The following is a 17,029-nucleotide window of genomic DNA, read 5'->3' as shown; positions in this document are numbered from 1 at the left end:
ACATTAAAACGTTTTGGTCAAATGAGCCGAACATGCAAACAAATGTGCTACTGTGCATCATAGTAAGCCATTTTCAAAGGTCTGTGCTAAAGACATAGGATGAGTTTGTACAGTATGGTATCAAAGTCTGTATTAATGACTTACCAGAACAGCAGCACCCAAGTAAATAGTTACCTTTCACTTATGGTCTGGAAGATGCAGAAGGTTCAATTAAAACTGCAAATAAATGTGGGTGGTTCTTTAGTTGTGAACTGTGGATACATTTGTTTTCCTTTATGTGTTTGTTTCTTCATTTTTCAGGTGTTGTCCTTCTGTGCTGAGGCCATGGTGATATCAAGCTGCCTTATCCACCCTCGGGTACCATCACTTCAGATCCCCGTTGTCAGCTCAGGCATCAGCAGTGCAGATCTTCACAAATTGCCAACACAGGGACCACCACAAGTCCAATCTCCATTTCGTCACTCTGTGCCCACTCCATTACCAATCCCTCCTTCATCTCCTCACCCGCAGTCAAACCATATTGGACTTCCTCTTCAGGGAAACTCAATGATATCACGCCTTCCTCCATCCATGTTGCAGGCCCCTGTTATGCCACCATGCACTGTTGCAACAGAGAACCATAATTCAGTGCCACATCTTGGAGGTGACCCATTATTGCAAGACATGCAATCGCCTACTGAGGAGCTGTTTGGTGGCAAAGCACATCGCCCATTGTTTATTCATTATGACAAGGAGGAAGCTTCCGATGTGGAGATTTCTCTAGAGAGTGATTCTGATGACAGTGTTGTGATTGTTCCTGAGGGGTTGCTCTCCAAACCGCCAGAGGCATTGATTCCAACCAAAGGGCCAGAGGAAGTTGAAGAAGCAGCTACAGAGGCCACTGTTGTTCCCATCACTGCTGCGTCTCTTGATATCAGTGTGCCTCCACCTGTTCTTGCTCCAGTTCTCCCACCACCTCCCGCTCTTTCTGTTCCCACACCACAGCAGGCAACCGAGAGTCCTGCTGCCACTTTGGAGGAAGACCTTACAGTCATCAACATCAATAGCAGTGATGATGAGGAGGAAGATGAAGAAGATTACCCAGAGGATGATGAGTTCTTTGATGAAGAAGAGGACTATGATGAAGAATTCGACGAAGAGCTGGAGGAAGAAGAGGAAGGAGAGGAAGGAGATGTAGAAGAGGTGGAAGACATGGAAGATGAGGAGGAGCTGGAGGAAGATTATGAAGGTGAAGATGAAGAAATCATGACTGAGGAAGAAGAGGATGATCTCCCACAAGATATGACCTCAGAGATGGATAATGCACAAACAGATTTGGAGCTGAAGGCAGAGCGAGTGCATGCAGTGGCACGGGCAGCTCTTCAGCAGCGAGCTGCTGCTCAGCAGCGTGCAGTGCATGAGCAGGGGGCTGAGCATGAACAGCGGGATGAGCATGAACAGCGGGCTGAGCTGCAGCAGCAGGCCGAGCTGGTGCAGCGGACTGAGCAGGAGCAGCGGACCTTACAGGTGCAGCAGGCTGGTCAGGAGCAGCAGGCCGGCAAGGAGGGGGATACTGCGCAAGAGCAGCAGGTCGAACGAGAACAGGCCAGACTAGATCAGGAGGTCGAACAAGAACAGGCCAGGCTAGATCAGCAGGTCGAACAAGAACAGGCCGGGCTAGAGCAGCAGGCTGAACTTGAGGAGCAGATAAAGGAGCAGACCGTATATGAGCAGCAAGTAGGACAAAATCAGCAGGTTGAACAGTTGGAGCTGGCAAACCAGAAGCAGGTGGCTGAGCGGGAGGAGCAGACTGAGCAAGAAGAACTGGCTGAGCAAGAGGAGCAGGCAGAGCCAGAGGAGCAATCCGAACCAGAGGTGGCAGCTGATTTATCACAGAAGGCAGAAGTAGAGCCATCAGTGAACCTCCAGCAGAAAACTGAGGTTGAGGAAATGACAGCTGTTCAAGAGGAGGTGCTCCAAGAAAAGGCAGACCTTCAGGGAAAGGTAGAGGTTCAGCATGAGCTCGTAGAACAGAAGGCAGTGCTTCTCCAAGAGGAGATCCCACGGACTGTGGAGGCCCAGCAGGAGGAGATCCTGCAAAAGGCAGGACCAGAGCTGATGGTTGCATTGCCCATAGCAGAACCAGAGCCACTGCCACTGGTACTGGAGAAGCAGACCTCTAAGCTAGAAGTGATGGAAGTTGAGAATGCAGATGAACCAGAAGCTGTGGACAAACGAGATGAAGCCCCTCCCCATCTGTCACCAGTACGAGAAAAAGATGAAGATGAAGAGGAACCTGATCAGGACGATGAACCAGAGCATGAAGATGACGCTTACGATGACGACGATGAACCTGAGGTGCATGAAGGAGATACAGATCTTTTCATGACTGTGGAAAGTGATGGTGGTGAAAAAATGCCAGGAGAGGAGGATGAAGAGGACATGGAGAGGGATGAACCTCCAACACTGCCTAAAGAAATGGAAAAAAATGCCCCAATAGTTGAAAAATCGAGTCGACAACCTATTGCACGTGCATCTCCACTTCCTTTGCCCATGGATCAGGAGGCTCCTAATTTGGAACCAGAGCCTAAGAACTCTCAGCAAAGTTCAGAGACACGTGTAGGTGACAGAGACCGGGGAAAGGAATCTGCGCATGAACTCAAAGCCCAACAAAAACAAGAAGCGAAGATGGAGTTCTTCACAGTAAAGGAAGAGGTTGGTCTATGCTTGAAAATGATTACTGCAGGGGAGGTCTTGGGGTCTGTACTAGGCAGGCATCAGTGGCTGATGGGTAGTGCCCCCTACAGGAATCCATCCCCCAATAATGAGGGATGGAGTCTGTCTCTTCTATAATCATTGCTCACGGAACTTTGACTGTGCCCTAAAGGAAGCATTCACTAGTGGTTAGTGTCTAGTTTACAAATGTCGGTGAGGGAACATGTGCTGCTAGTGGGGATTGAACAGAGCAAGACGAGGAGCAATCACTGTTGGGGAACACAGACTTATTTAGACAAGAAGAGATTCCAAGTTGCCTGGAACTGATTAATAGGCATATCTGAACAACTTTGCTTTAAGGCCATTTTTTCACTTAATTTATCTCTGCCCGTGGGATTGGATCATTTGCATTTCGCAACCTGGTGTCCTAGGCTCCCAATGATCTTTCTCTTTGTTGCAGGTGTTTGAGGATTTGTTGTATGATAGGTGACATTGCAAAGCACAGTGTCCTTGTGAGAGCATAGCGGAGAGGAAAGTATTTGTAGATATCTTAAGCATATACTGTAGTAGGGTTTGTGGCGGTACCATAACTTGTTGGGCTCAGCCATGTTCTGGCCTCTTTATTAAACTCTTTGCTGCCAGGGTACTTTTTTGGGAATCCTGTGAAAATAGTAATGCTGTGGCCAAGTCATGAATGTGGCTTTTTGTGTATATTATATTTATCATTTTCAAATTAAGCATATTGGTGTTTGCATTATCCAGTATCTGATAGAGACATCTAGTTGCAGATTCCTTACCTTAGAATTTCACCAGGCGTCAGTCTTGATCTGGATATTTTTCTCGAGTAGTATCCCTGCGCGCAACATTAAGTGGCATCAGTCCTTTCTGCATCCATCGTCGTCCTCTTTGATATGACGTTGGGGGTCCTATATAAGCTCCACTAGGCACGCTCACGTCCGTTCTTCTCTTTCCACGCCAGTCATTGCTGATCCAAAGAAAGTGCTACACCTCAATTGGATTTTGACAGGTCTTTTTTAGACTTTCTTCAAACTTTGTTCAGTATTTCCCCTCTTTGTCCATCAAGGGATATGTTCTCATAAGATCAGATTCAACCCCTGCGGATGCTTTCATCAGGAGATGTCCATGAAAGATCCGCACCTCGTCGAATTTAGTGTTTGGAGCGCGAACACAACATGAAGTTGTGTTTCGAGTGCCAGGCCATGAATCTTGAAAGCTTTGAGGGAGCAGTCACTAAAGCTGTGATGGTAGCCTGATGCTTGACTCCACATACGTCCCGCTCTGGGTCGAGAGGAATGTCTAAGGATCGGTTGCACAGCCCCTCCTCTTCCCACTCCAAGTCCTCGAAAGGATCAGGTAAGTCGAGGCATAAGAAGTAGTCAAAAGAATGTGGAGCGCTCTTCAACTTCACTGCTTCCGTCGGTCGACGAGACGAGGGAGCATGAGTCGTCGCTCGAGACCTCCCTCTGCAGAGCATGCATCTGGACCGACGTCACGCCTCCATGTGTTTGCACTAGCTCGAGCAACCCGTTGGCAACTCAGATTTTTATGAGGGTATGTGCCTCTTTTTCTAACAGTCACTTTGCTGGCATGCATTTGGGGCCCCGTGGAATGGGAAGTGGTCCCTTCAGGTTCTGCACCGGTGGCTTTGGCCTCAGCTCCAAGGAGCACGTATGGGTCCATTGCTGAATCTGGACCGGCACCGGTTGTACCACCTTCCCTGGCGCAAGCCCTGACGTCGACGATCTCGGCGCTGCCCCATTCTCATTGTCGACTCCAACACAAAGCCAGAGGGACGTCGTACAATGCCGAATTCGGCACTGACGAAGGCCTTGTTCTCGGTCTGATCCTGAGCCTTATTCCTTTGGGCTAGGTTACAGTGAGGAATGGGAGGGGTCGCCGGACCCTTTAGAATACCAGCTCCAAACCCCATGGACTGGGTGAAGCCAGTTGACTGGATACCTCACCAGATTCTGGCATATTCTCTCCCCCAACCGTGGCTACAGAGGAGGGAGCTTCATATTAAAGTCCTGACCTCGAGCTGCCTTCGTTGGCAGTCAGGACTAACCTCCTGACAAAGGTGCTTCAGCCTTGGGCTTTATCCTCTGAACCCCTACTTCCCTTTAATGAAGTCCTTATGAATGTCCTACTGGGTACCTGGTGCAAACCCAGCACAGAGGCTGCTGTGAATAGGACAATTGCCTGCTGCCATCACCAGTGACCCAGGTTTCCTTACACAACACCCCTCCCCAGAGAGCTTGGTTATCCAAGCCTCCACCCTCCAGGGCGTGATCCCTTTAACACCCCCCAGATAGGGAATCCAAGAAGCTGGACATACTTGGGAAGATGTTTTCTTCCATCAGCCTGGCATTGCGGTCCGTAAACTGTGCATGCCTTTTGGACTGCTATTCCCTCCCCGTGTGGGATACAGTTGCTCAAGTGCTGCCACAGGTCCCAGAGGAGCCCCGGGCTGTACTTTTCCAAGCAGTTGCTGATGGGAGAGACACAGCAAAGTTCACAATTCAATGTGGTCTGCAGGCGACCTACTCACTGGTCAGAGTGGTTGCTTCAACAGTGGCCTTGAGGTGCCACACCTGGTTGAAGACGTCTGGCTTTTCGGGGGATGTCCAAGCTAATCTTATGAGCATTCCCTTTGATAGCACCCGTCTCTTCGGAGAGAAAGCAGATTCAGCGGTCAAGCGCTTAAAGGATTCTCGTGCTTTGTTCAGGTCCTTGGGACTCGCGGTGGCCCCATGTCCCCCTCAGTCTGCTTTTTGCACCTTTTGTGGCTACAGAAGGGGTGCCCAGTCACATCCGTTCCTCTCCAGCCACCGTCCAACGCATGCTGTCCAACATCTGCATGACTGGGGACGTGGAATCCACCGTCCTTGTGGATCTGGGAGCCCTTCTGTCCATTGCAGCTGCCTCCAAACCTTCCTAGTCTGACAATTCCCCACCAGGAACCAGTCGGAGGCAGGATCTGCCATCACCTGCTCCGCTGGCAGTCCATCACGTTAGACAGGTGGGTTTTGCAGATAGTCCGAAAGGACTACTCCTTCCCCTTTGCCACCATCCTACAATGGGATGATAGAGGATCACTTGGCACTTCTCCGAGGTGAAGTTATGGCTCTCTTGGCCAAAGGAGTCATAGAGTCTGTCCCTGTGCCAGAAATAGGTTGCAGATGTTATTCCCACTACTTTCTAGTGCCTAAAAAGGACCAGGGCCATCGCCCTATCCTAGACCTTCAGTCCCTCAATCTTTCTAAAGAAGTTGTTCAAAATGCTCACTCTGGGTGAGGTTCGGTCTGCCCTTGCCTTAGGAGACTGAATGGTACTGTTGGACTTGCAGGACGTGTATTTTCATATCCCTGTCCTGCCCGCCCACAGACGTTACTTGCAGTTCACAGTAGGCCACGGGAACTTTCATTTCACCGTGCTTCCTTTTGGTGTTATCAGCGCCCTTTGGGTGTTCACCAAGGTGATGGTGGTGGTCGCAGCTCATCTGCGCAGATCAAGGGTTTGAGTCTTCCACTGTCTCAATGACAGGCTGTTGAAGACGGGCTCACCCCAGCCTGTCGTCTCCCATCTCTAGACTACAGTAGACCTCCTGCATTTGCTGGGTTCCACCATAAACATGTTGAAATCACCCCTGACTCCCCTCTGACGCTCCCTTTCATTGGAGCGGTTCTGGACACAGTGCAGTTTCAGGCTTATCATCCTGAGCGGCGGGACCAGGATAATCAGGCTATGATACCGATGTTTCACAATCTATCCTGTATTTCGTTGAGACTGTCTCTGAGGCTGCTGGTTCTCGTGGCCTCCTGCATCCTGCTAGTGACACGTGCCAGAAGGCATATGCGGGCTCTGCAGTGGGCTCTGAAGTTCAGTCAGCGCAACATCAGGGAAATCTCTCCAACATGGTTCAGATCCCGGAGGGAACTGCACAAGATCTACAGTGGCTAACGAACCACAATTGGTTCAGAGGCAGATCCCTGTCCATTCCCCAACCAGATCTGACAGTAGTGACCGAGGAGTCACTCCTGGGATCGGGCAGCCACCTGGGAGAGGTGTGGATCAGAGGCATCTATTCTCTGGCGGAGTCCAGACTCCACATCATTCTGTTGGAGCTCTGGGCGATCAGACTAGCGTTGAAAGCGTTTCTTCCCTCCCTCAAAGGTGTCCACAGACAGCACCACTGCCATGTGGTACTGAAACAAGCAGGGCGGTGTGGGGTTGTGGACCCTTTGTCAAGAGGATCTTCGCCTCTGGACGTGGCTGGAAGAACCAGCCATTTCCCTGGTGGTTCAACATCTGACGGGCCCTCTGGATGTCAGAGCAGACGAACTCAGCTGACAATGCTTAGTAAGTCAAGAATGGCATCTCCATCCAGAGGTGGTGCAAAGTCTCATTCAGCAGTGGGGAGAGACTTGGTTAGATCTGTTAGCCTCCGTAGATAACGCACAATGTCAGCAGTATTATGCGTTAGAGTTTCCAAGGTGGCAATTGTGACGCAACGCTTTTCGTCTTGAGTGGAACTCAGGCCTCCTGTATGCCTTTCCACCCATACCACTTCTGCCCGTGTTCTCAAGAAGCTCAAAAACGACCGGGCCCAAGTAATCTTTGTGGCTCCAGACTGGGCATGAAGAATCTGGTATCCCGAGCTATTGAGCATGGCCATCGATCCTCCGATCAAACGGCCCTTCTGGAGGATTTTTTGTCACAACAGCAGGGGAGGTTTCTCCACCCAAACCTGTCCAGTCTACTCCTTGCGTGGAGATTGAGCAGCAGCAGATGTCAGTATTTGACCTTCCGCCCGAAGTCTGCAATGTAATCTTGGCAGCCAGGTGACCCTCCACCGAAACTGTATATGCCGGTCGTTGGAAGAAATTTGTGGCATGGTGCACAGACTAGTCTCTTGACCCCCCCTTTCTACCCTCTTTCTGAGGTGGTTGTGTTTATCCTTTGTCTGGGTCAGCAGGGCTCTGCTATGGACACTCTCAAATATTACCTGTCTGCCATTTCTGCTTTTTTTGCGGTTGCCTGAGCAACCATCCTTGTTTGTCTCCAATTGTAAATAGGTTCCTTGAAGGCCTTATTCTGATGTTTCCTCCCTCTCCATTCATTATGCCCCAATGAGATTTGAATTTAGTTTTGATATTTCTGATTTGAGCTCCTTTCAAGCCTCTCCACAATTGTCCTCTCAGGCTTTCAACTTTGAAAACAGCCTTCCTCGTGGCCATTACATCGCCCCGCAGGGTGAGTAAGCCGCAGGCATTGAGATCGAAGCCTTTTCATCTATCCTTACAAAGTTATGCTGTGCATTGGGGCATCCTTTCTACCAAAAGTTGTTACTCCTTTCCATGTAGGCCAATCCATCACCTTGCCTACTTTTTACACACACCCACATCCTTCTAATGAAGAGGAGAGACTCCATTGCCTGAACTTTAAAAAGAGCATTGGTGTTCTACCTTGATCGTACCAAAGAGTTTCGGTTGGATGATCAACTCTTTGTTGGTTCTGTGGGTGCAAAGAAAGGTTGGGCAGTGCAGATGAAAACCATCTCCAGATGGGTGCTCTGCATTAAAATGTGCTATTCACTGGCTAAGATGCATCTCTCTGAGGGCTTGCATGCTCATTCTACCAGAGCTAAAGCTGCAACCACTGCATTAGCATAAAGAGTTCCAGTCCTTGTCACCTGTCAGGCAGCAACACAGGAATTTCTGCTTGCACTTACCAAGCACTACTGCCTGGACAGTCAGGTCTGTAGGGAGGGGCACTTTGCCCTTTTGCTCCTGCAGTACTTTCTAGTGTGATCTTAGTTTGCAAATCCACCTCTGGGGATGGTGTTGCTGGGGTATCTATTCTAAGGTAAGGAATCTGCAACTAGATGTCTCTAGCAAATGGACAAGTTACTTACCTTTGGCAACACCTTATCTGGTAGAGACAATATCTAGTTGCAGATTCCTTACCGACCCACCCATCCTCCCCACTCTGTGGACTGATTTCTAGAGAGACAACCTCCCTTTCAGAACCCACATCAGAGGTCGGTGTTCTTCATGGCTCTGTGCTTCTGCCGTGGAAAGCCGTGATAAGAAACTGATGTCAGCATGCGGGTAGCAGCTATATAGGACGTACAATGGGCGATGCTGTCTGGCGCGGACAATGCCGACAATTGATGCGGAGCCACCTAATGGCACGCAGGGGTACTGCTCTATAAAAAAATCTCCAGATCCAGAATGAGACCTGGAGAAACTGTAAGGTAAGGAATCTGCAACTAGGTTTTTTTCTCTACCAGATAAGGCATTAACGAAGGTAATTGAATTGTCCATTAAAAAAAAAAAAAACCTCTTGGAGTCACAGTTGTATAATTCATGTTTCTAGACTAGAAGCAAATTGAGCATGTGGTCTTGACTTTCACACCTAATCATCCTGTATGCTAAACAGTCAGTCAATCGGTATAAAGCACAACTACTCACCTGTGAGGGTCTCAAGACACTTGTGAAGGGTCTGGGCCTCGTTTGAAGAGCCATGTCTTGAGGTTCTTCCTGAAGATGGTGAGTGATTGGCTTTGTCTGAGGTGCGTGGTTAGGTTGTTCCAACTCTTGGCTGCGAGGTAGGTGAAAGATCTTCCTCCGGCAGTGGTTCTCCAGATGCGTGGAATGGTGGCTAGTGCCTTCTGGGCAGATCGGAGGGGTCTGGCAGGGTTATGGAAAGAGATGTGATGATTTAGGTAGGCTGGTCTGATGATGTGAAGGGCCTTGTAGGTGTGGGTGAGTAGTTTGAAGTTGATTTGCTTCTCCACCGGGAGCCAATGGAGGAGTCTCAGGTGTTGGGGTAGGTTCTGGACAAGAATGGTGGCAGTGTTTTGGATGAGTTGTAGGTTCCTGATGTTTTGTCGTGGTGCCATCGTAGAGTGTGTTGCCGTAGTCGAGCTTGCTTGTGACTAGGACGTGGGTGACTAGCTTGCCACAGTCATCCAGGATCCACTCGAAGATTTTGCGGAGTTGGCAGAGGGTGTGCCAGCAGGAAGAGGTGGCTGCATTTACCTGTCGGGTCACTGTTAGGGAGGAGTCGAGTATGATTCCCAGGTTGCGAGTGTTGTCAGTAGGAGTAGGTGGGACGCTGAGCGATGTGGGCCACCAGAAGTCATCCCAGGCTGAAGTGGAGTTTCCGAAGATGTTGAGCTTGGTCTTGTCTGAGTTGATCTCGAGGCAGCTCTCCTTCATCCAGGTGGCGACGGCTTTCATTCCGGTGTAAAAGTTCCTCTTGGCTTTGTCCGGGTCGTCAGTGAGGGATATGATGAGTTGTGTGTCATCGGCATATGACACAATGTTCATTCCGTGGCCTCTGATGATGGCTGCAAGGGGGCCATGTAGATGTTGAAGCGCTTTCAGCTTAGAGAGGATCCCTGAAGGACTCCGCAGCTGACTCACATTGTTTGGATATGAAGGGTGGGAGCCTGACTCGGTGTTCTTCCGGTGAGGAAGGAGTGAATCCATTGCAAGGCTTTTCCACAGATTCCTACGTCGTGGAGTCTGGTGCATAAGGTGCTGTGGGAGTCAGTGAAACAGTAGAACAAGTTAACATCATCACCTTTAGGAATACTGCCTACCTTAAACATTTATATACATTTTTTTTATCTGAGTCAAATTTGACCTGCCTTTACTACCACTAATCTATTTCTCCCGTTATACTCCCCTAAGTACGTACAGTGGAGTTGTCCCATCCTTGTCAGTCCATCCCGTGCAGGTTTGCAACATCTGATATATTAATCATCCATAGCTCCTCCTTTATCTACATGTGGTGCTCTGTGGAGGTTTTCTGTCTGAGGGGTCTGACAACTTTTGAATCATGTCTAACCACCCACCATTGTCTTCTGTTGCCTTGCAATCTTTCCTAGAGGCCCTACATCTCCTCTGCCAGAGCCTACTCAATAGTGTCTTTCCCACTCCTGCCTCATTGTTCTTTGGGCGACTGCATCCACTTTACAGCAATGTTGTATTTTGCCAGTGCAGACCCCTCTGCTGCAAATCTGTGCCTCGTCTTACTCCCTTTCAGTTTAGAGACCACCCCGAGCAAACACTGTTAATTTTTGTATGTTGCCTATTAGGCATACAGTCTAGACATAACACCTTATATTCTTCTGTAGCCCTGCATGCCCAGGGCATATACAGAAAATTGACTTCTGTCTTACCACGTCTTGGGAATACAGAAGATCTTCCCACATCAATTCTACGCTGCTTCAGTGAGGTGTTGGATATGTTGTGTGTAGCTAGTTAACTTGAACCTGTTTCAACCTTGCATTTCTTGAAACTTCTGTGACGTGAGAGCATTGCCACCTCCTAGTCAAAAATGCCTCTCCTTACCTGTCTAACAACTCTGCTCAGTAAAGCATTCCACTTCGGTTAGCCCTTGGTCCACTACTGTTTTCTCTCTATATTATTCCTCTAGCCTCTACTGTTTATTGTTTTGGGTTGAATTCAAGATTTTTTGCTGATGACTGGGACCAATTTTTCATTTTCCTCTTTTATTGACTTTCTTCGTAATCAGGACACCAATTATCTTTCTGCCAGTGCAAATTGGATGTTGATGCATTTCCTAAAGCTTCATTGTAAGAACACCCAGGTTCTTTCTCCTAGCCTCTTCAGCTGTATCTACCTCACCTTCTATTCACTTTTCTCCAACTCTTGTTCGTTTCTTCCTATGCTAGGAATCTTGGAACGGTCTATAGGAAGATGGCCCTTCATATAGTGGACCTAAAAGAGGTACACTGTGCAAAGAATGCAGGCAAATCCTAAAGGAATTGCAGAGGTACAAATGACACCCCAAATGCTTTGTTACTTGGAAGTGTGGGCCAGCAGTTAGGCATATCAGAGGGTAGTGCTAAGCATGTAAGGCACACGCACACACAGGCAGTAAGTGAGACACACACTCAATAGAAACATCCAACACCAATTTATAAATATAAGACGTACTATTGTATAAAAATAGATACCAAGATCACCAAAATCAGGTGAGTACTTCTCGAGATAGGATTTTTTTTACAGTTTTCAAAAGTAGGCACAATGCATTTTTCTGTAGGTGCAATGTTACTTTATGGGAGAGAAAACATACATGGCCAACAGGTACTTCAAAGCAACTTACAGGACCAATCTTCTATATTTAAGGTGAGTGCAGGCCAGTGTCCTAGGCCACTCCAACAGGTCACCTTGGGCAGCACTGGAGCGGCTGGGTGCCCCGTATAAGTCAATTGGGGGGGGTGGGGGGGGGTTTCAGTCTGATCGTAAAGATGCTGCAGGGGTGGACTGTGAGTCCAGTCCATGTGACCCCCTCATCAGTTTAATTCTTGTGATGCTCGGGAAGGTAGGGGCACAGTGGTCCTCTTCTCCTTGGTCTGGGGCTTCTGGGTGCAGAGGTGCAGTGGACTGTCGGGTGCAGTGGTGACATTTTACAACTGGATTTTGGTGGTCCTGGTCCTCGCAGTTTTTTCTTGGGTTCTCTGCATATGAAGGGAGGCAGCTCCTCTGCTCCAAGTGAATTCTTCTTGGTACTTTGCAAAATGCTAGCAGCTCTATTGGCTTCTTGGAGGCTGCGGCGGCATGGCAGGTCAGTTACTCCTCTAGAGTCGGGTGCAGCAGGCATGCTAGCAGGGTTGGGCCAGGTCTGTCATGCATCTTGGTTCTCCGGTTCAGCAGGCTTCTTGCCCACTGTGTCTTTTGTGTCCAGCGAAGATCTGTTTTCCTGGTATCCGGGGGGGTCCCCTAAATACTCACTTTAGGGGGCGTTAAGGGTAGTGAAGGATAGTAGCCAGTGGGCTCCTTACCCTTGGGTGTCACTACACCTCCTAGATGACCACTTGCTTTGGGGAGTGGGCATCACACTGTCCCAGAGTTCCTAATTCCACCACACAGATGGTGGAATTCCTAAGGCTGTGTTCACTTCAGGCTAGGGACTATGGGTGTGTCCAGCCTGCAAGTGTAACACGCTTCCTGCATAGTTCATTTTCTTGCTTGACTAGGTGCCAAGTGGGCCTGGGGCACAGGGGTTTCTGAATCTCCCACTGAGGAGAGCTAGTTCTGCATACCCAAGGCAGTGGGATCCTTTTGAACCTTCTGACCTTAGAATGCAGATTTGCAACTCATCCTGTTGGGAGGGGTTTGTTACACCCCTGCCAGAGCAGGCTTTGTTTCTGACCTCCAGAGAGCAAAGCCTCTCACCCTTGGGGTTCAGAACCTCATCTGTTGGTGGCAGACTGGCTGGAAGTAGTGAGTTAGCCCACCAGCAGTTGGTAGGTTTTCAGAGGGCACATCTAACGTGTCCTCTGAGTGCATGTATTAATAAATCCCTCACTGGAATCAGTGAGGGTTTATTAATACGAGATGTTTGATACAAAACATCCCTATTTTCAGTGAAGCCATCACATAGCTGGGGACCTCTTATTGGACAGTATCCAACACATGTATTTAGAATGGCCTCCCTATTCACTTACTTTGACTAAGAATCAAAGACATAAATGGGGCATATTTGCTCATGTATATATGCTCTCACCTGTAATGTAATGCACCCTGCATTATCTCTGTAAGGTCTGCTGTAGGGGGTGGCTTACACATATTATAGACAGTGTTAGTGGACATGGCACACAAGCGTGTGCCATGTTGTGTTTTCACTTTTTAGAGAACCTCGTCACGCAGCCTGCAGTAGCAGTCTGCATGCATTCGGTGCTGGGTTCCTTCAAGTGGTACAAGTTATGCTGCAGCTCTTAGGGACCATCTTCAGTACGTAGGCCCTAGGTACCATTTACTAGGGACTTACAGAGGTGCTAGAGGGCCTTGTCACTTGGGGATCAAGTGGCCAGGTGTCTTGTTTTGGGGAAGGAACACTGGCACTGGGGGCCTGGTTAGCAGGAACCCAGTGCTCTTCAAAGTTGCAGCAAAGACCAGGGGTAAAAATTGGGGTTTCTGCAACCAGAACCCAGCTTCTTACACTATTTTTAATTCTTCACTGACTTTTTCCTAGCAGCTTTTATTATCAAAAGCTGCTGCTTGCATCTTCATAATATTTAAAATAAAAAACACTTTCTACCTTCTGTTTCACTTAAACTACTTCTTCAGTTTCTTTTTTTCTCACATTAACTACTGTCCTTTCCTTTACTTTGGCCTACCGAAATATCTTCTCATTCTACTTCAGTCTAATTCCTGTATCAATCATTTCTTTTCTCTAGACTACTAAAATACTTGTCTTGCTCCCTTCCAGTCGCCTATTCATTGGCTAAAACTGATCTCAGCTTAAAGTCTGGTATCCATGTACACTTTTTTTAGGTGTTTTACAGTCACTTGCTTCATCTTCGTTGTTTACTGACCTGTGTACCTCAATTCCCTCCCTCTGTTCTTGTTTGCGATTCCCTCTGTTTTCTCTGACTTGTGTCCCCCTTCTTCCTCTCCATGCAGCAATTCCCTTCAAATGTTTCTCTCTCCCCCTGGGATAATCTCCTGATTTTTGTACGTTCTGCTAATTCTCTGTCTTCCGATAACTATTGAAGTGTAACGTCAGAGTTTTTATCAGCTTTGAGAGCTAGAGACCGTGTTACTGTGCCTGTTGTTCCCCACGTAAAAGCCGGGCTTTCAGTAAGATACGCAACAAAAGGCGAAGACCTAAGAGTCATCCAGGGGAAACGTATGCACTTATAATGTCTCTGAGCTCATCAGAAACCTATATCCAGAGGATTCTAAGATTCAAAAGCGTTTGAAGTATTGATGTTACTATATCCACGTCAGTGATCAAACTCAGGCATTATCTTATCTTCGGTTAACTATAGATCACCTGTCACTTCGGAAAGTTCTCAGCTGTCCTGTCACTGCCACAATCTAGCGGCCCTGTCGGCCTGACAGTCAGCACATGGAGACATCTCATGTATTTCGGCATAAGAACGCCTTTGGGTGGCCACTGTACAAAAGCTGCCATATAACATAACTGCTGGAGTGCGTCTGTGCCAGTGATGAGTGGGGCTTTAGGGACTCTAAGCTGAAAGCCCTACAGAAGCAAGAGAGCAGCTGGAGCTATCCTACGTGCATATCAGGCTGGGAGAGATGCTTTCTGCCGAAGGGATTCTTACTAGTGTTCCTTGTATAAGCTGACAAGGGAGCGTTTCGCTGGTGAGACAGTTTGTCTAGACAGGGAGAGATCACGGTTTTGCTACTTGCCGCCTGAGAAACCTTAACTGGCTGTTGTCTTGTCCCGAGGCCGGAGGCCGGAGGAAGCTAGTGTTTCAGCCTAGAGCAAAAAGGGGGGTACAATCCTTCTGCGGATATGGTGGGCTCGTAGAAGTTCCTTGGTGATCGATGGCGATTTGGTGTCGAGATGGGGGAGAGCAAGCCTCGGATGGGGGTTCTGTAAATAGATTGTACCAGAGCTGGCATCACTTGTCATGTGGCCATGTTTCAGGGTCTGAGACTCACCTCGCCATGTTCTCTTGCAGGAGGAAGTTAATGATGCCGAGTCCATGATTGCTGACTTCGTAGACTGCCCTCCAGACGAGGAGAGAGACTGCGCCCCTGGTACCAGCTCGTAGCACACAGGCCCACCTTCTCCCACCCTAAGAGGAGCTTGCAGCCATTTCTAAGCATCGCAAAGCAGAGGGCCGCATTCCTGGTTCGAGTACAGGCCAGGCACCAAGCCAACAGACTGTTAACCAAAAATTGCCGGGGTCTGATCCAAGACTCGCCGGACACGAGCCAGAGAGCCGTACTAAATGTCCTGACGGAGTGCTCAGGATTGCAGTGACCAACACTGCAGAGGCTCTTGGCAAATACCCTGCCGTCCGAAGGACCGTTCAATACGCTTTTTGGTTGTTTTTTTATTTTATTTTATTTTTGGTTGTTTTTTTCTTTTTTGTAGGTAAATGTTTGCCAGTGTACCAAGTCAGAATAAAGGTGTGGCAATGACCCTGTGTTGTATGTTGTGAAGGGCCTCGAAGGCATTAGACTGAACATACCTCGAATAGTTGCCAGAGAGACTCGAAGCCGTTTGCCCCAAGGTAGCTGCGGTCGTCTCCCAGCCGGACCGTCGAAGAGGGGGAGGCGGGAGGAGGAAGTGGGCAATGTAAATATGGGGGAACTGGAACCTGCTCTGAAATGCCAAGGGTTTCTGGCCCACGCCGCGTACGTGTGCGCGAGCAGGTTTGTGCAAAGTGCGTCATCATGTTTTCTGTAGAAAAATACATGCTTCTCATTGTGGTTAATACTGTTAAAGGGCTTCCAAAAATACCCTTTTGTGAGGGCGTTTCTGATAGAGGCGATCGCTGCCGAGTTTCTAGGAATTAGAGCTTGACTCCCACAAACCGATCAACAAGAGGTAGAGCTTTTGGCGGGAAGTCTATCTTCATGTCATCCCGAATCACCCAAAAGTATATAAAAGATGCAACATTGCATCCGACGATGCACGAAAAATAATTTGTAATAACCCTTTTAATGGGAGTGACCTCATGACGGACCCCGAGTGTGTGTCCTTGTTGGTTCGGGCCTTTCCCTTTCAGTCTGCGACACCTTCTCCTCAGAGCCTTGGGCCGTCATAGCCACCTTCTGCTAATGCGCCACCCGTTCACTGTCACTGAGGCGGTCGCTATTATTGTTTGACAGCAAATGTTCCCCTGCGTGTGGTCTGGCCTGGAGACAGCTTTAATTCTTTACTAATATATAATATTTATTCATTTAAAAACAATGAGTTATGGGTCTGGCTCCAACGCATTCAGCCGTTGGTTCGCGGTGCAAGCCTGCCAAGCACATTACATGTGACATCATAAGTGACAACATTCATTATGACATCAACACAAGCACACTGCAAGGGGAAAAATAAACCAAATAAACAAAATGCAAATAGTATTTAAAAATAAACAAATTAAAACCGCAATATACAATGGATATGTCGAAGGTTACAAATTAAACTAGCAGACTCGCTGGGACAAAACACTACTTCCCACCGCTGACATACACACGCACAATAGCCACCCTCATCATTGATGCTGTGTGTGAAGCCTTGCACAGCTCAAGGGAGGGGAGCCTGGTAAGCTAAAAAATGATGTCATAAATGATGTAATGAATGTTCTCCCTTATGACGTCGTGTAATTTCATTGGTACTGCAAGGGAAAGTTCTATACACCAGAACCATAATTCATTTTTTAAAACTGTTATAGCCAGAGAATATTTCTTTTCAACAGTTTTGCATGTAAAAAGTTTTTTTTTTTTTTTTTTAACCAACATTGTTTGACCTGCTTCTTTCACATTTTTTTTTACGTGTATTCTTATGGTGAACTCTGATCCTG

General features: G+C 48.1%; 1 protein-coding gene across 2 annotated transcripts in view; it reads left to right on the top strand.

The window, feature by feature from the left end:
- Positions 1-15,653, top strand: part of PELP1 (proline, glutamate and leucine rich protein 1) — a 244,783-nt gene extending 229,130 nt beyond the window's left edge. For both annotated transcript variants that reach the window (XM_069216298.1, XM_069216299.1), the window contains 2 exons: positions 301-2,694; positions 15,188-15,653. In XM_069216298.1, coding sequence (XP_069072399.1) covers positions 301-2,694; positions 15,188-15,280 — 2,487 coding nt within the window. In that variant the 3' untranslated portion in view covers positions 15,281-15,653. The remainder of the gene's footprint in view (positions 1-300; positions 2,695-15,187) is intronic.
- Positions 15,654-17,029: the final 1,376 nt, after the last annotated feature.

The sequence above is a fragment of the Pleurodeles waltl genome, chromosome 12 (genome assembly GCF_031143425.1).
Source record: "Pleurodeles waltl isolate 20211129_DDA chromosome 12, aPleWal1.hap1.20221129, whole genome shotgun sequence".
Classification (NCBI taxonomy): Eukaryota; Metazoa; Chordata; class Amphibia; order Caudata; family Salamandridae; genus Pleurodeles; species Pleurodeles waltl.
Note: the sequence above shows the minus strand (reverse complement) of the source record. Positions and strands in the feature narration are given on the sequence as shown.